The sequence below is a fragment of the Lampetra fluviatilis genome, chromosome 25 (assembly GCF_964198595.1).
Source record: "Lampetra fluviatilis chromosome 25, kcLamFluv1.1, whole genome shotgun sequence".
Lineage (NCBI taxonomy): Eukaryota > Metazoa > Chordata > Hyperoartia > Petromyzontiformes > Petromyzontidae > Lampetra > Lampetra fluviatilis.
The window spans coordinates 6530590-6552722 of record NC_136299.1 but is presented as its reverse complement, the minus strand read 5'-3'; the positions used below and the strand labels follow the sequence as shown (position 1 = coordinate 6552722).

Sequence of the window (22133 nt, the reverse complement as noted above, 5' to 3'; positions counted from 1 at the left end):
AGTAACTCCAAAACTTTGTGAAGAGATGGGATTTTAGGTGTGTGTGACATGAACAAAGATACATGCCCGGAGTGTCTATGGGTATCTGTGTCAGTATATGGGGTTTTTTGTGAGTCTATGAGTCTCTGTGTGGGTCTATGGGTCTCTGTATGAATATATGGGTCGTCATCAGCAGCCATTGTCAATCCACTACTAGATGAAGCCCTCCATCCCCCAGCTGTAGCATAAGCCGACAAATTCACACGCGTGGACCTGCTGCAGCTACGGCTGCAGCTACTGCTGCTTCAGCTGCTGCTGCGTCAGTGGCGGACAACCAGCAGAGTCGTGGGCGCCTATCACGGCATCGTAGCTCGTGCTGTAAGGTGTCAGTTTGAGGCTCGCGTGAGCCTCAATCTCGCGGGATTAATGGTCACAGTTCTGTTTGCGTGTAAGACCCCCCCCCCCCGCGTGGGGGAGGGGTCGGGTTCTGGGCAATCATTAACTTTACCGCGCCAAAATGTATCCTCCATAGGGTTCCAGCTAGTCTGATACCGCGCGGAAGTACACACAGTTACTTGCCAATGACAACCACCTCACCATCAACCAAGACCTCAACAATGCCACCTCGTCGCCGCCTACTCAAGTCCAGATCGCATACCCTTCTGGGATTGCGCCGCCGCTGCTGCTGCTGCTGTCACCATCCGAGAATGTCACCACCCAGATCCGGAAGAACGCTGCTGCTGCGTAAACAGAGTGGAACACCAACGCGGACGTCGATAATAATAAACCCCTCCTCATTCGAGACCCAAACATCGCCGCAACCTCCTGGCTTTGACATTCCTCCTCTTCAAAGACACTGTTGTAACCATCAACCTCACGAAAACATCAGCAGCCCGATTCTACACCACACATCCCGTCATCAATGGAAAATTAATGGCACAACAACAGTGTGGGCCGTGCAACCCAAACTTTGGACCATAGAGTAAATAAACCATTGTGGCCTGCGCTGCTTCAACGGAGGAGGAGCAGTAAAATTACGCGCTCTCTCTCTCTCTCTCATGAAGCCCTCTCGTCATGGCGAGCAGACCTCGTCGAGTTCCTGAACATATTGATGTTGCCATCACGCGCTAGAAGAGTTAAAACTTTAATTGTTTTTTTTATTTTACCAGCTAAGGCCCACTGAGCTATATAGCTACTTTTTCAGAAGCGACCTGGCCACAAATGATAGCTCAACGAACTGGCTTATCACGTGAAAATTTATAGTAGGGAAAAAATACCGGAGGACCCGGAGAAAAATCCACTTGACCACGGGGAGAACATGCAAACTACAAATATACAGGTGTGATGACAGGAGAGCCTGCATGCGGAGCGAGGGGACTAGTGGCCACGAGAGCTAATGACAGGGAGGTCAGCCGACAATACGAATGCACTCGTGGCCACGGGAGGTAATGACAGGGGTATTAGTTGTGAGTGCGAAGGGACTGGTGGCTACGGGAATGATCGAGAAGGGAGCGTGGTCAGGTGACGGAAGAGGACGGTGGAGTCTTCCGGTGGAGCGAGCGGCCAGAGTCTGCGAGAATGATCGAGAAGGGAGGCGTGGGCTCGGTTTATATATAAGGGAGATACGCGGGAGACTTAGGGGTGTTGCAGTGTGCCATCTCAAGAGAAGTGTGTCAGGTCGTGATTACGTAGGCATCAGGTCGGGATTGAATCCACGACCTCCTGCATACCAGGCGAGGCGGTTAACAGTTCGTTTGGTGATGGAAGGCGGATGCCGAGTGGAGGTTTGTTCCAGATTTCAAGTTGCTTTTGTTGACCCAGGGTGAGAACTCACGAGACCAGGGATAGAGGAGTCTCGATTGCAAACGGTGACCTGAGTCACCCAAAATGACAAAAATCAAAACAAATAAACCACAGCAATTAAGCGAATATAAATCAGCACAAAAACAACTGCGTCAACGCGGTACATCGTAAAATATCGCGCAGACATAAGGCACCGTTGAGTGTGCGTTTGGATTCTCTACCCCGGTGGAAACGGAGAGGGTGGGGGGGGGTTGCGAAGCAAGGAGGAGAATCTGGAGACTTGATCACCATAATAAACTCTCTCGACCCCCCCCCACCCACCCGCCCGCCCCCGTGCCCCGTTAGGGGGTTCCCGTAAGCGGGGCGAGTGGAGGGGAAAGAGAAAGTTTCCCCTGCACAGGGGGTGTGTAGGGGGGTGGCAGCGAGGTGGACGCCATATAGGCGCCGGGCGAATTAAGAGTCGAATTCATATTATTTGGTTCTTTCGGTAAAGACACGTAGATAGAAAAAAATAATGAAAAAAATAATAAAAAAGTTATTTTGCTTTTGACATTATCTTTTCTATCTACGTGAATTTACCGAAAGAACAAAATAATATGAATTCCTGCAGTCACGAAAGTTTAAAGTCGAATTGTTGGAAGCGGAGCAAGTCAGGGGCCAGCTGGTGGCTCGACATTTGTGTTTTGTTCTTGGGGCGGTGTCGGCGCCGCAGCAACTGGGTGAGGGTGATGGGGGAGGAGTCGTGAGCGACGTTGACCACCTTGACCCGGACGTCATGTGTGTGTGCCATTGTGTGTTACCGTCCGTGAATGTGAGTTGTGTGATTGGATGAGTGCGTTGTGCCGGGAGCGGTAGAGCAACGATTAGCGCGCTGCGCTACGAACCCGGCGACCCGAGCTTTTCACATTCGCGGCCAGCACCAAGGGCGATTATCTAAAACGGTCTTGGCCCTCCCCTAGGTCCGCTCAGCCTCAAACGAGCACCTGATGTGTGTAAACATCGCCACTGGGGAGACAAAGGCGGCCGGGTGTGATGCTGGCCACCCACCCGCTCGTGTGCCGTGGCGGCCTTCAAAGGTGCTCGCTAACAGCACTTGCCCCAACATTCTCTTAAGACTTTAGGTGATCCGGCGTGGGGGGGCTGGTCACACCAGACCCTAGTGCGCCATTCCGACCTTTATGAGTGCTCGTTAACAGCACTTGCGCTCAAATGTCTAAACGATCGTTGTGTGTGTGTGTGTCTCCGTGTGTCTGTTCGTATCTGAGCGTGTCCGTGTGTTTAATTCCGTGTGCGTGTCTTTCCGAATGTCTCTATGTCTGTATGTGTGTCTATGTGTGCGTGGCTGACATCGGTGACGAATATCTTTAACCGGTCCCTGGGCCTGCCCTAGTTCGACTCAGCCTTAAATGAGTACCTGGTACGGCAAGTAAACTTCAGCAACTGGAGAGAGAAATACTCTTGTTTTTTTCGGTAAAGTCACGTAGGTAAATTTTTTTTACATTAATAAAAGCAATAATAAAAATAAAATAATAAATCACGACGTTTCGGAGGCAACACAAGTCTCCGTCATCAGGTGGGACCGTCACAGCCAGATTTACTGTATCAAGTGAGAGAGAAAGGCGGGTTGGCGTGGTACTTTTGGCAACACATTCCCTCGTGTGCCCGTCTTGGCCTTCATAAAGGTGCTCGCTAACAGCACTTGCCCCAACAGTCTGTTAAAGGCTACACGGCGGGGGGTCTTTGTCTTTATGTGTGTCTGTGTGTCTGTGTGTGTGTCTGTGTGTGTGTGTCTGTGTGTGTCTGTGCGTGTGTCTGTGTGTGTCTGTGTGTGTGTGTCTTTATGTGTGTGTCTGTGTGCGTGTGTCTGTGTGCGTGTGTCTGTGTGTGTGTGTCTGTGTGCGTGTGTCTGTGTGCGTGTGTCTGTGTGTGTGTGTACGTACGCGCGCGTGTTTGCTGTTGGCGTGCGCTCACGCACAAGGGAACATCACGTGCTCGTGTACGGGGAGGAGGGGGCGGGGGAGGAAGGCATGGGGTGGGTGGGGGTGAGGAGTGAGGGTGGGGGGGTGAGGGTGGGGGTAAGTACGGGGTGGGCGGGGGTTTGAGGGTGGGGGAGTGGGGGTGTTAGTGTTGGGGGGTGAGTAGGGGGTGGGTGAGGGTGGGGGGAGTGAGGGTGGGAGTGTCATGGTGGTGGGGTGAGGGTAGGGGGTGGGGTGAGGGTGGGGGGGTGAGGGTGGGAGGAATGAGGGTGGGAGTGTCAGGGTGGTGGGGTGAGGGTGGGGGGGGTGAGTAGGGGGTGGGGTGAGGGTGGTGGGGTGAGGGTGGGGGGGTGAGTAGGGGGTGGGTGAGGGTGGGGGGGTGAGGGTGGGGGGAGTGAGGGTGGGAGTGTCATGGTGGTGGGGTGAGGGTAGGGGGTGGGGTGAGGGTGGGGGGGTGAGGGTGGGGGGAGTGAGGGTGGGAGTGTCAGGGTGGTGGGGTGAGGGTGGGGGGGTGAGTAGGGGGTGGGGTGAGGGTGGGGGGGTGAGGGTGGGGGGGTGAGGGTGGGGGGGAGTGAGGGTGGGAGTGTCAGGGTGGGGGGGTGAGGGTGGGGGTCGGTGAGGGTGGGGGGTTGACATGAGGCGGGGAACTATTGTGCGGAGGAGGGGGTGCCTGAGTTCGCGGCGTGGAAACGCTGGATGGGCGAGGCGGTGGTGGGGATGATGGGGATGGTGGGTGATGGGGAATGATGGGGGTGGTGGGTGATGGGGGTGGTGGGCGATGCGCGTGATGGACATGGTGGGTGATGGGGGGTGATGGGTGATGATGGGGGTCGTTGGTGATGGGGGTGGTGGGTGATGTGGGTGATGTAAGTGATGAGGGTGATGGGAGTGATGTGGGTGGTGATGTGGGTGTGATGGAAAGACGCCGATGTTGCGTCATTTCCCGCAACACTTGGCCGCATTTCCAAGACGCGGACCCTGCTGCCCTCCTCCGCACTGCCCTCCTGTACCCTCCCCTGCCTTGCGCTGCCCTCCCCTCCCCTGGACTGCCATTCCATGCCCGGCTGCACCCCCCCCCCACCGCCATAATCCTCTGGGAGCGATGTGAGGCAGCGACCCCCGGGGATTACCGGGGCCCTCCCAACCACCGCTCTCTCCCCTTCCTCTGTACTGCCCCGTGCCCCCCTCCCCCCGCCACCGCTTCTCCCCCCCCCCTCTCCCCCCTTGTTCCACATCCACCCCTCCTCTCTTTCCTACCCCCCACCTCCCCGTGCCCCCCCGCCCCCACCCCTATGCCGTCGTGACCCCTGGCGCGCGGTGATAGCGGCGAGAGAACACATGTAGTGGGCAGCGGCGTGATGGTGGTGTCTGCTGTGATGGAGGTTGTGGGTTGTGGTGAGGTTGTTGATGATGATGATGTCGGGAGCGATAGTTCCCTTTCCCCCCCCCCAGCAACCCGAGTTTGATTCCCGCTCACGGCCAACACCAGTGACGATTATTTGATCCGTTCCTGGGCCTTCCCCTAGGTCGGCTCAGGCTCAAATGAATATTTGGTATGGTGTGTAAACATGACCACTGGGGAGGCAAAGGCGGCCGGGCGTGGTGTGCCCTTCCGGCCTTCATAGGTGCACGCCAACAGCGTTAGCTCCAAGAGTCATTTAAATGGCTATACGGGGGATTTTTGTCTTGGATGATGAAGTGGCGGCGTTGGTGATGATGAAGGTGGTGGTCTGGACGATGATGATGAAGCCTATGGCGTTCCATTATAATCAATGCACTGCTGCTGCTGATGATGAAGGCTGTTGAGCGTGTTGATGAACGAGGCCGTGTTGAACGAGCTTTTTTGCTGCGTGCGGGACAAGGAGATTAGTGAGCGAGTTGGCGCGCCCCGGGGCCTCCAAGCGCCTGCGTCAACGTGGGGGGGGGGGGTGATTCATTCATCGGTGACGTCGCCTCGTATGCGCGTCTCGTCTGGCTCTCGGCTGAGACGCGCTCGACACGTCGAGACATCTCCGACCTCGCTGCGTTCCCTGCGCGGAATTTCAACGGCAACGATATTGGAAAAGCGATGCCCTTCGACGAGCCCGATACAATAACGGGCGAGCTTCGTTCATCGCGAGAGCCCTGTCATAGAGAACACCTCACTACAAATACGAGGGGAACACACTCGAGATATCCGCACAGATGGAATCAATCAATGCAGCTGTTGTACTGTACTTATTTTGGCCATCTCGCAGCCCGGCGAGGTTTAGGGAGTTTCACAAATCTCTGCTTGATCCACCAACCCTCGCCTCCAAAGCGCCAGATGACAGGCGCATCTGGCCAGGGTTATTTGTTTGGCTTTTTGTTGCTGTTGTTCGCGGAGGGGGAGGGGGAAAATCTTGTTCAGAGCTTCACAAAAACACTGAGGAGGAGGAAAAGCAAAACAACACGAACACTCTCTCTCTGCTGAAGCCCTCCCGTCGTGGCCAGCAGTAGCAGCAGACTTCGACATTGTTGGCATCGAGCTCCTGAACCACAACACCGCTGCTGCTGCCATCATCATCATCACACAAGGCAAGAGTAGCATATCTTTATATTTTACTCGCCACTTACTCGAACTCAGAAGCATGGTCGCTGGGTTCATAGCGGAGCGCGCTAATCACTCCGCCCCCCCCTTCCCCCACGCAGTGGGTTCTACACCTGGCCTGGACTAAAGGGACTGAGCGAGTGACTTTAATTGCTGCCCAGAAGCGGCCGATGTGGACTTTGGAGCTCGCGTCTCGGCGGAGGCGATGGCCCCGTCCCGGTGGAGCAGCTGCTGCTGTCGAATGTGCCCCTTGCTGTCCGTATTGTACTGTTTGTTGTTGTAACTTTCTCAGCTGTCCCTACTGGACATCTGTGAAAAAGAGCTTCATAGATCATCGGATTCCTTCTCCAGTCTAAATAAAGAATCTGATTCTGATAGCTGCGACTCTTGAGGCTGCTGGTGCTCGACACCGTGCGAACTGCACTCAGCCTTGGGGCATTATGCAAACAACACAAACGTCAGCGATTCAAATTTCGATTTAAAGCTTTCGTGACTGCAGGGATTCATCTTCTTGGTTCTTTCGGTAAAGTCACGTAGAAGGGAAGTAATAAAATAATACAATTAAAACATAATAAAATAATTCTCACCGCGAGAATTATTTTATTATATTTTTATTATTTTATTACTTCCCTTCTACGTGACTTTACCGAAAGAACCAAGAAGACGTCAGCGATTCCTGAAGAACTGGATTGTTATCCTCTTGCCTCAAATCACCATAAACATACATTCTAACAAATGTGACCGACTGACAGGCAGCATTTGTTGGAGCCGGATAACTGTGGAGCGGTTTCGTCGTCATTATGACTCATCAGTAGTACAGCATAGTCACTGCTGAAGTCTGCCTATGGGGACCGCTCATGTGGAGTGTTCCGTAGAGTCAGAGTCTCTTCCGTAAAAGTGACCAATCGCCCGACGAGTCTCGGATCTCCTGGAAAAATCCGCGTTGCGATTGCGTCACTGCGCGCAGTGCGCACGTGTACGTGTGTACGTTCGGGGGAGCGGTGGTTTAATGATTAGGGCGGTGCGGTCCAGACTTCGATTGGGGTGTTTATTTTTAAATGTGTTTCGGCCAATGTATGATGAATGTTTAGTGTACACGTGGCAGAAGGACAATTGAACACCCGCAGAAAACACACGCGATTCACCATCCAAGCCCCATCCAGACTCAAATCCCTCTTAAGAGTCGGAGACCCAAAGCTCGCATGAGACTGTCTCTCCGTCCAGGCGCTGTTAAACATTTCCACGCGAACGAGAAACATTTCCGCAGGTGGTCGCGGCGTCATAACAAGTTCTGCAAAAAAATGTTCCTGAAAATAAACTTATTAGAATCGGACCACGCATTTTGGTGACTTTACACGACCACGCTCACCCACCGCACACACACGCACGCGCGGACACGCACTTTCCTGCAGCCGGAGCGGCTAATTTGGATTGTTTTGCCAATTTGAGTCGGTCTCGGAAAGAACAAATTTGAAAAACCACAACTTGCTCACTTCAGTGAGGTGTGAGGAGTGAGCTGAGCGGGTGGGTGAGCCGAGAGGGGAGTGAACTGGGAGACGGGAGGTGTCAATTTATTTATGCACGGCAAAGATTGTAATCAGTGCATACGTCCGATGATGTGTCAGAAACACGGACACTTAAAATAAGAAAATGGAACAAAAGCTGTGACGGTGCGCGAGGAGGGCATAGAGAGCGACATCCCCGGAATCGCTTTTAAAGACGTGGATTTAGGGAGTATACACAGGTGAGACATCTAGGAAGAGGAGGATATATCGCGACGAGAGGTTGTCCATGAGGCCATCCTCCGAGGAAGATGGAGCGATGAAAAAAGGTGTCAGTTTTGTTGCCAGATAAAAGGGTAAAAAACCAATTATCATCGTTTGCTACTGGCAAATGAGGTTCCAATGGTGAAAATGTAATGTTATTGCGGGAACCCCATCTCGCGGACAATTTCTCGCTCCCATTGCTTTGGGGCAAAATCGCTTTGAAAGACGTGGATTTAGAGAGTATACACAGGTGAGACATCTAGGAAGAGTGCGCTCAGGCAGGAGGATATATCGCGACGAGAGGCTGCCCAGGAGGCAATCCACCGATGAAATCCGCTCGTGTGCAGCTTGGTGCTTGGTGGATCGTTACATCGCCACGGCACCGTGAGAGATGGCGGCGGCTTGGGGAGGAGGCCTTCATCCAGCAGTGGATGGATCACGGCCGAATGTGATGGTGATATGCGGATCACATTCTGTTCCACTTAGGGCGATGGGGCGAACAAAACTGTACAATAGAGACAGCAAAATGTCGATTCTTTAATGTTTGTTTCTCTCCAGATCCTGATAATTGCATTGCTGGGGGTCAGTATGCACACGCGGATTATCGTTATAGTTAAACCCACACACACACACAGTGGAACTGGTACTGCCAAAACATTCCCAATTATGAAACATTTACACCCCACAAATCACTCAATTGGGATCGCACACGCGGCACCACCGCTCCCTACTGTGAATATAAAGAGTATATAAAGAGTCTTGAGACTCAATGATGCTCTCCTAGATAAACAAGTAGAATAATTAGACATTATCATGGCACAGAAGACAAAGTTCCCCCATGTAGCCTGCAATTGACTGTTGGGGACAAGTGCTGTCGGCTGAAAGTAGGGACGGCGCACGAGAAGGTGGTGTGGCCGGAAAACAACGAACGGCCGCATTTTTGTCTCCCCAGTGCTGAGGTTTTATACATTGCACGAGGTACTCATTTATGGCTAAGTCGACCTAGGGGAGACCCAGCTATCACTTGCCACCGACGTTAGCGTCACGGCTCTCACCCCCCTCCCCCCACGCCGTGGTCTGTCTCCTCCTTGCCCGACTATGTGGCGCCTCCAAGTGGCAAAGGGGGGAGGCTTCCAACACTCACCCAAGAGCCGAATGGCTCACAGGGCTAAACCTAATAAATGAACTTGAACTTGAACCAACCCTCACCAGAGCGAGGGTCGCTTGTAACCAATAAGTCGCCCACTCCCCCCTTGTCCAATCGAGTTATTTACTTTTTAGTGCACTCTAAAATAAAATCGTTGTTTAAAAAAAAAAACTTTTTAAAAGGAGTTTTTTGTTATTTTCTTTGAACTATATCCGTGACTTTACCGAAAGACCCAAAGCATATAGATAAATCATTGTTGGCTGTACACGCGTCTGACGGACACTTGCGCTTTGTGCAGGGTGCTTAAAAAACAAAGTTAACACTTCTGAGAATTTTGCAACAATACCACGAGAAATGTGCTGCTAATGGTGAACAAGTGGGAGACTTATATTCTTGGTTCTTTCGGTAAAGTCACGTAGAAGGAAAACAATAAAATTATTTTAAAAAATATTTGCGAGAATTTAATTGTTTTGTATTTTCATTATTTTATTATTTCACTTCTACGTGACTTTACCAAACGAACCAATAATATGAATCCCTGCAGTCACGAAAGCTTTAAATAAAAATGTAAGTGTGAGACTCTTTGAAGCTATTAACATACATTTGTTATCATGTTATAGTGTATTATAATACGTTATTTAACCATTAAAAACGATAGTCCCATGTAAGTGTTAACATTTATTTGAAGGATCCTGTTGAATATTTGGACGGACGCGCAATCGAGCGATGACGTCATCTTGGCCAACGTCATTGTGCGGTGTCGCAGACGGGACCGAACACGGGGGGTGACGTCATAAACGCGCCTCTGATTACACCGATGTCATCGCGTCCTCTGGTTACATCGATGACGTCACGAAGCGCGACTGCGTCGTCTCGCGCGGAGTCTCGCGAGATCTCACCCCCCCCCACTCCCCCGCGGGTCCTCCGCGCTTCCCCATCCGGCTGGAAACGCGTGCGGAACCGAGCACCGGGCTCTTCGTGTTCCGACCTCGCGCCTCTCCTCATCACCGTCATTGTTCATCGTCATCTGTGGGATCATCAGCAGGGTAGGTACCACCTCATCTGTTCGTGACGACTGCGACGACGACGACGAGGAGGATACCGCAGTGAGGTGAGCAAGACGCGCCGGGGGGTTTCCCGGGACACCAGGTGTGGAGGTGACGTGTTGGCCTTATGGATGGACTGGTTCTTGCCATATAAACGTGGAATTGTCACCGCCGCCCGAACTCTTGTTCGCCACTTCACATGAAGGCCTCGTCCCCCCTCCCTCTCCTTCTTCTCCCCGCGCGAGTTTATGTTCGGTCCGATCGGTCTCGGGGTCTGAGAGGAAAATGGAACAGAAGCTTCGTGCCGCCACGTGCACTGCAGTTGTTTAAACTCTCTCGAAACGATGAGCGGGGTTAGGCCGGGGAGCGGTGATGCCTTGGATGGTCAAGAGTCAATCATAATGACAACATCAACGATGGAGTGAGCAGCCGAGGAGTAAGACACACGTGTACTGTGGTGGGATTACGTCCACCGTGGAGATGGAACGGTGAAAGCGGCTCTGGTTTGTAGGCCGTCGCCGGGTGGATTGCTGTGTTGTTAACGCATCGAAACCAGCTCGTGTATTTGTGGTGCCCCGGGGGATGCTGCCACAGCGGTGCCATAGTCGGGGCACACTCCACTCGCGATCCAGAGGTCGTTTGTTCGATCCTTTGGTTGCGTTTCTTTAATCTCCCCACTCCCACCCACCCGCGCATGTCCAGCCAGCAGTGTGAATGGGTTCACCACACTCGATCGGCAGGTCGCGCCTGGTAAGATACACATGTGGGTACCTCTTCCAGTTCGTTTGGCCAATGTTGAAGAGTAGACCAAGTACCCTCTAGAGGCGGGACGGGAGGGCTTTCTAGAACCTCCTTTAGCGGAGGCCATTTGTACCAGCAGTGGCAAGTCGTTGCAAGGCCGGGCCTCTTAACCCTCTCGTATATCACTGCTCAGAATGTCCAATTGTTTGACGCTGCTCCATGCCCCCGTGTCGCTTTCACCAGCAGGGCCTAGCAGCGTGTTGGACTGCACCCCCCCCCCCCCCCCGGGGTGGGCGCTGAGATCCCGGAACCATGTGTGACACCACGTCCCTGGACAGCCTCATGGAGATGGGGTTCCCCAGGAACCGCGCGTGAGCCTCCCCCCACACCCTCCACTCACCTGGTGGCGAAATGTTAAATCTTAATTTTGGAGCTTGTATGTCTGTCTATAGTTTTCTAGTTAGATTTTTGTTGCTATTTCTTTTATGCCTGATGATGATTGCTTGTGTTGCAATCGAAACGTCGTAATATGCTATTATTTAATTTATTATTTTATCTTTAGACGTGACTTAACCGAAAGAACCAAAGAAGAAATATTAAATCCCATGCCTGGTATACAGGGGGTCGTGGTTTCGATCCCGACCCTGACGCCTGCTGTATATTTTGAGTTTGCATGTTCTCCCCGTGGTCATGTGGATGTTTCTCCGGGTCTTCTGGTTTGTCCTTCTAAAATTTAGAATCCGCGTGCATCTAGAGTGTTTGACTGCTATAGATTTCCACATGATAAGCCACTTTCGTTGAGCTATCAATTGTGACCAGGTCGCTTCTGAAACAGAGCTGTATAAATCAGTGGTTCTTACCTGGTCAATAAAAACTATACAGTGATCCCTCGTTTATCGCGGTTAATGGGGACCGGAACCCCTCGCGATAGGTGAAAATCCGCGAAGTAGGATTGGCCACCTAGGAATTTCCGTATATGTGTGTGTGTGGGTACCAGAATGTTTAAAATATGTATATTTATACTTTATATATATATTTTACTTAAATGTATTTAATTATAAAACCTTAATATTATACATTCTCTCTCTCTCTCATACGATACGTATTATGGTGTTCTACACTCACCAATGACAGTAGTATCTTGAGACTTGACTCCAGTAATGACGACGATGACGATGACGATGACAATGACGACGATGACAGAACTGTGCAGTTCGATGAATGTGATGATGAATGATGATGATGATGGTGTTACTGCACAGGTATAATGAGGCCTTTAAATCAGTTCGAAAAATCCGCGATGCACTGAGGCCGCGAAACTTGAACCGCGAAGTGGCGAGGGATTACTGTACTATAGTTTAGTTTTTGTTTCACCTGGGCACCCTGCAGGCAGTGGAAACTCCTCTCCTGGCAAATCTCCCCCTCGCGAACCCGGCCGCGTGATTAGGTTTTAAATTATCTTCTTGGTTCTTTCGGTAAAGTCACGTAGAAGGGAAATAATAAAATAATAAAAATACAACATAATAAAATAATTCTCACGACGTTTCGGCCACAACGCAAGCAGCCGCTATTATGTTTTAATTTTATTATTTCCCTTCTACGTGACTTTACCGAAAGAACCAAGAAGATGAATCCCTGCAGTCACGAACGCTTTAAATCGAGGTTTTAAATTAATTTCCCCACGCCCTCCAAGCTGTGGACTCCAATCCCCCGTTGAAGCCCAAACTCAAGACCTCCCCAATTATTCCTCTGCTTCTCTCTACAAAATAACAATGCTCCTGTACAGCGTCTCGAGGTGTGGTCACATTTATACGCTCTATACATCCACATTGCATTATATTGACACACGTAGGGACCCGTAGAATCGCACAGAGATCCGTACACTCACATATTGACTCGCAGACTCGCACGAGACTCATTTACCAACATAGAGACGGACAGACTCGCATAGAGACCAATTGACTTGCATAGAGCCCCAGAGACTCAAATAGAGACTCGCATGGAGACCCATAGAATTTGCTCTATGTGTTATTGGCCACTTCCATTTTAAATTGGTGTTGTGCTTCGTGATTTTGCTGGTGATTTCCTTTAAAGTGGTAGCTATTTTATCAGACCCGAATGAATACTGGGCCGAGTCGACCCGCGCTCTGGATTTGTTCGTGAGCCTGTCGGCTTGCCAGTGGAGTGCTGTGACCGCAGAGAAGAGGACGACAATCTGGGATAACGACTTGTCGATGTTTGTGCAGAGAGAAAGCGCTGGCGGTGACCGGAAACCAAGGAGTGAATCTCGCCATGGACTGGTACGTCGCGCAAAACCATTGTCATCATCAGCCACGAGTAATCCACTGCTGTAATGCTGCTGCATGGGTTTTCGCGGTTGTGCCGAGTAGCCCTCTGATGTGTTTTCTGGTTTTCCACGCGTGTTGTTGTATTGTTTGCTGTTGTTGTAACTTGCTGACAGCCCCTGCTGGACATCTGTGAAAAAGAGCTTCATAGGTCATCGGATTCCTCCAGCATAAATAAAGATTCTGACAGTTCGGCACGGTGTCCGACAGCGTGCCGAACAACACCGAAACACAGCACAAACTCCACTGCTGTTGTTCCAGCGGTTTGTCACATTTGTTTAACCACACCCAGGGCCATGTTCCTGTATTCTGTGCCTCTTGCAATAATTGGGTATGCGTGGCTTGGAAGAGGAAAGAAGACAAACGGCACTATTTGCCCCACTTGTCTCTTGAGGGCTTTATGGAGGATATTTGTCTTTGTGCGTTCCCCAGGAGGCTGTCGTGGTGTATTGGTTAGCACACTGGACTTGCAATCCGGACGTTGCCGGTTTGATCTCCCGGCGCGGCAGTAGAAACAATGACGCAAGTTTCTTAAATGCTCTGCCCTTTGTCCACCCAACAGTGTAAATTGGTTCACCGCAGGCAATCGGCAGGTCGCGTGTGGTGGAGTAAACTGGGACTCGCACTTCTTCCAAGACGAGCTACTCCTCTAGCATGGAAAAGCAGGCCAATAACCCCCGAGAAGGGAATCGCTAGAGGACCTTCCACCAGCAGTGGCGCGAGCGAGCAGTTGCAGGGCTGCACCTTTACCGCGCTCGTTTCCCCCCCAAGGCTGTTTGAGCACTCGGAGGACGCGGACATCGACGAGCCATACGTTCCGCCCCAGGGGAATGTTGTGGACCCCGCGGCGGCGGCGGCGGCCACGCCGCCCACACTCAGCCTGTCCACCGAGTCGGCACTCGCCGCCCAGCGCCAAGAGGGGGACGGGGATCCCGGAGGTATTGACCACGACTCTAATGAGCACTCGCACGAGCCATCTAAGGATCCCCTCTTCATGAGTCCTCGAATGACCACCTCTAACGAGCCCTGTAACGAGCCCTCTAATGAGCCCCTTTAACGACCCCCTCTTGGGATTCCCCACGGTGAAGCTTTCCATCATTTACCGGGGCTTAATTTCTCACCGAATATTTTACGCTTCACCAGTAGACGAGGGTGAATCGCGCCGTGACTCCTCCAGCCCTACCCGGGCAGTTTCGGCACTGAGATGTGAACAACTGTGGAGTGGACATGGGGATGATCGCAGGATGGGAGGGAGTGCAGGAAGAGGGTTGGGAAGGCAGACCTGCCACATGCATGGGGACAATGCCAGGTTGAATATAAGAACAGAAAAGATTGGTCATCACGAAACGGTGGATGGCGGGGGGGGGGAGTTGAGTGGACTAGAGTTGAGAAACGCTGCACTCACCAAATCGGCGCACGGTGCAGCAGGATGCACGAGATCGGGTCCTTGCCTCGACCGGATTCGATTCCAATCGTCTCGGCGGTGCCGGCCTAAACCCCCGAGCTGCCCGGCTGCACCACGCTGTGCGGTACAAGCGCGGTGCCGGTGCAACGTCTCGCAGCGCCCCCACGGTGTGGTGAATATGCCTGAACCACAGAGTCCGAGGACGGTGCCGAGGGACAGGAGCCCAAGAAGATGCTCACCGAGGAGGAGCGCCAGCAGCAGCTGCAGAGGTGGTGTTCTGCTTTCGTGCGGCATTTGAAAAACGACAGAATGAGTTTATAATAATAATTATAATTGAGTACATTTTTACAATTCTTATCGCGTAGTGCAATCACGAAGGCGCTATGTTTCCCAGACGGACAGCCTGCCAGTCGGGAGTGATGTTGCTTTGTGGAGTCCCAGTGTGCGTGTTGAGCAGTGGTCAGTGAGTGATGGTTGCATTCACCTTGGTCCAAGGAGACACCTCGACTTATGGAGGAGGTAGCTGTAGATGGCGGCATCTCTCTATGTGCAGCAGCGATTTTAACGCTCGAACAATTTAAACTTAAAAAGGAAGGTCAGGTTCTTGAGCTCACGGTACACGCTTTTCATTAATATTAGTGCACGCGGAAAAATGTAGTATTTGCGATGTATGCAAACGTGTGTACATGAGTTGCTGCTGCTACATTTAAGGAAGTGAAGCGATTGAGGCTGTATAACTGAGACAGCAAAACTGACACGAAGGAAACTAGGAAGTATTTTGGAGACAAAAACTAATGATTAAAGGGAATCGCAACCCTGAATCGTGAGGATAGTATCAGATTGCCAGGGGGTTGGGGGGGTAATTGTGACACGCCTTGAGCGCCACGCACGTACGTTGACATCCGTAATGCCACCACGCCACAGACTCGAAGAGAAGCTGCGGCAGAAGCGTCTGGAGCGCGAGGAGAAGGAGCGGCAGGAGGAGATCGAGCGCGAGAAGCAGCGGCGCAAGCACGGCCAGGAGCTGGCGAGCATCCGCACGCGCATGCAGGAGGAGGAGATGCGCAAGCTGGTGGAGGAGCGAAAGCGCGAGAAGGACGAGGAGAGGATGGCGAAGTGAGAGCGGCCCTCGTGCGCACAGACACACACGTGCACACACACGTGCACACACACGTGCGCACACACGTGCGCACACACGTGCGCACACACGTGCGCACACGTACGTGCACACACGTGCGCACACGTGCACACACGTGCACAAAAAGACAAAGATCCTCCGTATAGCCTTAATAGACTGTTGGGACAAGTGCTGTTAGGCCGGCATGGCACACGAGGGGCTGGGTAGTCAGAACCATGCTCGGCCGCTGTTGTCTCCCCCGTGGCGATGATTTTGTACACCGCATCTGGTACTTATTTGAGGCTAAGTGGACTTAGGGGAGGCCCAGGACTTGTTCAGATAATCATCATTGGTGTTGGCCATGAGCGGGAATCGAACTCGGTTCACCGGGTTCGTAGCACAGTGCGCTAACTACTACACTACCGCTCCCCCCACACACGCACGCACTCACACGTGCACACACAAGTGCACACACAAGTGCGCACACACAGATGTGCCCGCACACAATGGCAATGGCCACCATTCACCACGAAGTGATGGCGGTGTCACCACAGCGCTTGTCCCAGGACAGATTCACTTGAAAGCTTTCATGTGAAGTGTGGAAGCCTCGCTGCTGGTAGGGAGGGAACGGGACAGACCCAGGTGTTGTGGGCCGACTGGTTGAGATGGCTGGCTCACCAGTGTACCCAGATACACGCGAGCACACGCACATGCCCAGCGTGCCACGATCATCGCTGTGTGGGGCAGCTGCTTACCAGGTTCAAAGGTCACTCTTAATTTAGTCAGAGGGCATTGTCGCAAAATCCATTGTTGTTCTCATGGATATGCTGCCCGCCTTCACCAACCGCATTGACCAGCGTGGTGAAGTATGATTAAACAGCCCGCTTTATCTAGCAATGGATTGACAAAGCCTGCAAATCATTATTGTTATTTTTACTCGCCCATTGAGGCCGGGAGATTTAAACCTGAGTTTGTTTCTTTTTCCCCTTCACCATGTACCTGTGTTGCCTTTACTATGCCACCTGCCTATCCGTGAGAGCGGCGAGTGCGTCGTTGCTTGTTTGCTGATGATGAGATCGCTGCTGCTGTGTTTTGTTAGGGAGCGAGTGCGGGAGAAGATCGCTCGCGACAGAGAAGAGAGAGCCAGGAAGGTGAGCTCTGCGGTGGCGGAATCTTCGTGGACTTGATTTTGGGGAATAGAATTGCATATGTACACACACATACAGTCTGTTCTCCTATGAAACATGTTTTTATAACGCGAATTGTATTTCACGCGACGAATGTATTAGGGAACACATTTTTACAACTCGGATGCAAATTGGATAAAACGCTATTGAGTAAACGTACCTATGTCGCACGAGTAGGATCAAGTGGTTGTACGGCTGCCTCGGCATAGCATCACACAAGGCGAGGTGCTGCTGGATGCTTCTAGATGCTACCCATGCGCTTCGGTCTTTCTTCAGCCTGCATACACATCTCGTGTTATCGCGGACTGTGCTTTACCCTATTATTTATTTTAACGCGATTTTTCGATAACGCAGCGTTCAGGAACAAAACTACCACATTATAGGAGAACAGACTGTACAAAGACCAAGATCCCCTTAGACTGTAGGGGCAAGTGCTATTAGCGAACACCTATGAAGACCAGCACGTCACCCGAGTGGCGATGTTGACACACCCTACTAGCTACTCGTTTGAGGCCGAGTCGACCTCGGGGAGGCCCAAGACCAGTTCAGATAATTGTCCCTGGTGCTGGCCATGGGCGGGAATGAAACTCGTTCTGTCAGGTTCATAGCGCAGCTCACCAACCGCTGCGCCACCACTCCCTAAAACTACCCACAAGTACTTGGGGATCACAAAGGGGTCGGGGAGGGATGGGAAGGAGGGGAGGGAAGAGAAAGAGAATAGGCAACAGAGAATAGGTGAGCTTTGAGAGAGGAAGGCAAGGAGATGTAGGAGTCTGCAGGGTGGTTGTTGTCGATCGTTGGCTCTCGAGTGCGCTGCGTAAACGTCGACACCGTCGCTGTCGCCGCGCAGTTCGGAGAGACGACTGGAGCGGAGGCGGTCCCCGCCGCGGGGACTGCAGCGCCCCCTGCCACCAGCGAGCCACCCACCTCGACCACCGCCACCACCTCCCCCCCCAAGCGTGACTACGATCAGTGCCGCATACAGGTGCTTACTGCAGTAACCACGACATGGCGATGCTACCATGCGTTGTACAGTATTGGTCCACGATATTCGCGTAGTCCGTTTTACTAAACATTGCATATATTTTTTTTCCTGACTATGTTTTAATTGTCAAACACAATAATTACAACGCTTGATTTCCACGCGAGCCCCTTTATCGGCGTTCGGTCTGCACCCGGTTGCCCGACCGGCTAGTCCTCTCCTGACCGTGACCCACCCCCCCCTCCCCCACCATGGTCCTGCCCTGACCCCTGCGGCCCGCGCGATGCCCAGGTTCGCATGCCGGACGGCAGCCAGCTGATGCAGTCGTTCGCGGCCAAAGAGACACTGGCGGCGGTGCGGCTCTTTGTGGAGCTGCACCGTCAGGACGAGGCGACCCCCTTCGTGCTGCTCACCAATTTCCCGCGGAGGCTGTTCGGCGACGAAGACATGGAGAAGCCCCTCTCCGAGCTTGGTAATACGCGCTGCCACACGCGTTACACCCAGATATACCCCACAGGGCCCACACACATACGTTGTGTCCCCGCGCCACACCGCGCGTGTCAACGTTTGGCAGCGATCATTCGTAATGGGGATTTTTTTTTACTTAAAATGCCGTCGAGATGGGATCTTTCTTTTGTGTAAGTGGGACAGGGCAAATCTGAGCAGAGGCAGTTGTTGTCCGTTGCTTATCCCAGTTAAATTAGGATGACGAAAGCCCAGAGTATTCTGTCCGTAGGTAGGATGAATTACACAGACTTAGTGTATTTAAATTTCGATTTAAAGCTTTCGTGACTGCAGGGATTCATCTTCTTGGTTCTTTCGGTAAAGTCACGTAGAAGGGAAGTAATAAAATAATAAAAATAAAACATAATAAAACAATTCTCACGACGTTTCGGCCACAACGCAAGCAGCCGTCCTCAGGCGAAGAATGAGAACATTATCAAGCTAGGAGCTTATATAGGTGTTGCGAGGAGGAGCGCCTTAACAAAAGAATGTGCATATGAAGAGGAATTTAGCATACCAATGGACAATGCGTAGGAGGTGGGCGGAGGGGTTTCAAAGTCCCATTATGCCCATGCATTATGCAGGATCAACAGCACCACGGGGGGGCGCAAGGAACAGCGTTAATAAAGGAAAGGAATGTTAGTGATATGTAGCTGCATTTACCAAACAACCACGTAGAAAACCAAAGTAAAAACTACATTAAAAAAAACTAAAATATAAACTGAAACTTACTATACTCTACAATAAGCTGAGTTACTAACAACAAATAATAAATTACAATTCTACGTCGTAAGAAGTATATAATATACTTCCATCTAAACTTTATTCTCTTAGCATATACAGTACTATATACTGCCATAGATAAACCCAACATTAAATTATATACTGTATTGCTGTAAACCACCCTATACTTTATACATTTTAATATAACACTATGTATTATTCAACTCACCCTAATGTGTATCGAAATGGTTTATTACGTCCTTCCAATGATTGCTAAGCCTGAATCCATCTTCTCGGTTAAAATTGTCTCTGTGTTTGTATATGTGAATCGCCTCATGAACGAATCTCTCATGATAGCCAGATGGCTTGCAGAGAACCTCCGTCTTAAAATAAATAATGTGAACGTCTTGTTGGAGCAGTTCCTAAGTGACTTGTTTCTGCGTGTGTGCTGTGTTTTTCAGGGTTAGTTCCATCTGCTGTGCTGATTATGACCAAGCGTTAGTGAGGACTGCTTTTCTGTCTCTCGAGTCTTAACGCACCCTGTCCAGCCGTACTCCACGTTACAACCCCATTCAGTCCCAACAAACCCGCACACATCATGATACTCACATATACCACACAGGGCCCACACACACATACCCACAAACGTGAATATACTCACATTCACCCACAGGATCTACACATTACGTCTACACATGCTGTCTACACCTCTGTATATCCCACACGCGTACCCATCCACAACAACAACAACAACAACGGCCGCCATTCGACACTCAGTGACGTTGACATGACCACAGCGCTTGGTATTGGCTCGTTGCACTTTGAGGCCATGTGAATTGTGTCCCATGGCTCAACGGTAGGAGGTCTCGGGGCAGACCTCAATCAAGATCAAGATAATTTGTTTAACACACACATACATTCCCTTGCACCTGCACATATCTCAATACACCCCACTAAACACCACATACGCACACCCTACACACAACCCTATCTAATAATTGCGTGGGTTTGTGAATCTGGCTGCCCGTGTGACTATTGAAATTTCTCCGTGCTGCACTGATCACTACTTCCAAGTTTTACCTTTAAAAAATTGGGGCTTTAAAAAAGAAATTTGTGCTGAGTTTTGAGATATTTTTTGAGGTTATTTTCAGCGGATGCTTTTTTCACAAGTGGCGACAAAACGTCACCTCCCCCCACCAGTCAACAGAGGTCACGTCTTCCATGGCTCGGGCAGAGGGCGGCGTTCGTTGTGGGAAGCGGGGTGTGAGGGAGAGCAGGGACCTCTACGGTTGGCACCTCCTGAATTACAAAATAGCCAGCACTCGCAGGAATAAGAATATCGTGTTGTCAGAATAGTGGAGAACTACACGGAGATGCATCGTCTAAAACGGTGTTTTTTTTTATGCGAGTGACAAAAACCGGGACATTTAATGTCAATGTGGGAAGCCTCGGAGATATTCGCAGGACAGCGACCAACAAAAAAGGCATGTCCTGGGAAAACTGGGACAGGTGGCAACCTCAGAAGGGTAAATATAAGCGAGTGTAATGGAGAGGGGTGGTGGAAGCTGGGGCTACGTGATCGATGGCGAGGTACACAGTCACGTGTCTGCTCGAGCCACTCTGAAACATCCCCTGCATGCCGAGTTTTATCCCAAGGAGTTTTTATTTTCCCTTCTCGTTGATGGAAAGTTTATATATATAAAAAAACACTGAGCTCGTGAAGTACAGTGTTTACGCTGATGCGAGGTGCTCACATGAAACGTGAATTGGAATGCGCATTCAACGAGGCGCGACTAAGTTAATGGGATACGAGAGCGGCACTGCTGACTCGGTCATTCCAGAATCTATTCATCTTCAGCATCGCGTGTGCATCGGGCTCGTTTGCATCGGTGTCCTTCAACCTTGGTGATGCCGCGCTGATTAATTCGGCTTCTCAAGTGTACCGAGTTGGTGCTCGGTAAACAATTATTACATTCAAAAAGCGCATAATTAAATCCGGTTCTTCATTTTACCTTTACTAAATTCCAGCTCGGAAAACTTATCAATTTGACCGTCGTGAAATGAACGTTACTGTCGGTGGCAGGGCAGGTTGTAAAGTGCGTCGGGTAGCTCCGATATCCGCTTCCGCAGGTCGGTGGTGCCTCGCATGAAGAGTCGCACAGCTCTGCCAGAGCCCAAAATTGAGCATCCGGATTCAAATTGGGAAGATTTTTTTCTTGCAATCATTGCAGGTTGGTAGCATTATGCCCAATGTTTTGTTTAGTCCTACGTAACCCCGCCATACAATGTGAGAAATGTTCATTCGCTTGCCGCATTAACACAACCGGTTGGACAACGCCGATTTAAATGGCCGTGATCCTCGTCCTCGTACCCCTGCCATCATGAACAATGTGTGCAGCCGGTGGCGATGGTGAACTCCATCATGGAGCAATTAAAGTTTTTAATGAGAAGCGACTTGAGGAGTGAGTTGCTGAATTACTGAACTCTGTGATGTATCCACTGTGCGAGAAATAATCCAGTTTGACTTGTGATCTGGTAAGCAATTAGTGCAAGGTTGACATGGAGGAGTTGATCACACATTACAAGATTGTCAGCTGGTGTGGGACACTAGGAAGGCCCAGTTGAGAGCTGTTTGCTTTTTGGTTATGGAATTTCTTTAACCGTGACTTTTGTTAAAGAACGTAACATAAATAACGAACACAAAGTGAGATAGATTCGTGTTCGTGCCAACAACATTGACACTTGACAAACTGACATCCAGCAGTGGATTGAACTTGGCAAAGGAAACATTTTACTTGGAATCAATGATATACCTATTATTCGATTTAAAGCTTTCGTGACTG

The 22133-nt window shown here is 50.9% G+C and overlaps 1 protein-coding gene across 2 annotated transcripts; it reads left to right on the top strand.

Moving 5' to 3' along the window:
- Positions 1-10153: 10153 nt before the first annotated feature.
- UBXN1 (UBX domain protein 1) lies at positions 10154-21740 on the top strand. Of its 2 annotated transcripts, none has more exons than XM_078868109.1 (10): positions 10154-10351; positions 11274-11398; positions 13274-13327; positions 14144-14310; positions 14971-15046; positions 15702-15893; positions 16994-17045; positions 17932-18066; positions 18355-18535; positions 19752-21740. In XM_078868109.1, exons 2-10 carry the CDS (start codon positions 11340-11342, stop codon positions 19790-19792), a joined length of 957 nt encoding a protein of 318 aa, XP_078724235.1. In that variant the 5' UTR covers positions 10154-10351; positions 11274-11339; the 3' UTR covers positions 19793-21740. The 2 variants fall into 2 exon arrangements, with proteins under 2 accessions (XP_078724235.1, XP_078724234.1); XM_078868108.1 differs by having other exon boundaries at positions 11271-11398.
- The last annotated feature ends 393 nt before the right edge of the window (positions 21741-22133 follow it).

Coding starts and splice junctions, on each gene's coding strand:
- UBXN1 (XM_078868109.1), top strand. CDS start 11,340: ATGTGTGACACCACGTCCCTGGACAGCCTCATGGAGATGGGGTTCCCC. Junction 15,894..16,993: donor GACGAGGAGAGGATGGCGAA/GTGAGAGCGGCC, acceptor GTGTTTTGTTAG/GGAGCGAGTGCGGGAGAAGA. Junction 17,046..17,931: donor GAGAAGAGAGAGCCAGGAAG/GTGAGCTCTGCG, acceptor GTCGCCGCGCAG/TTCGGAGAGACGACTGGAGC.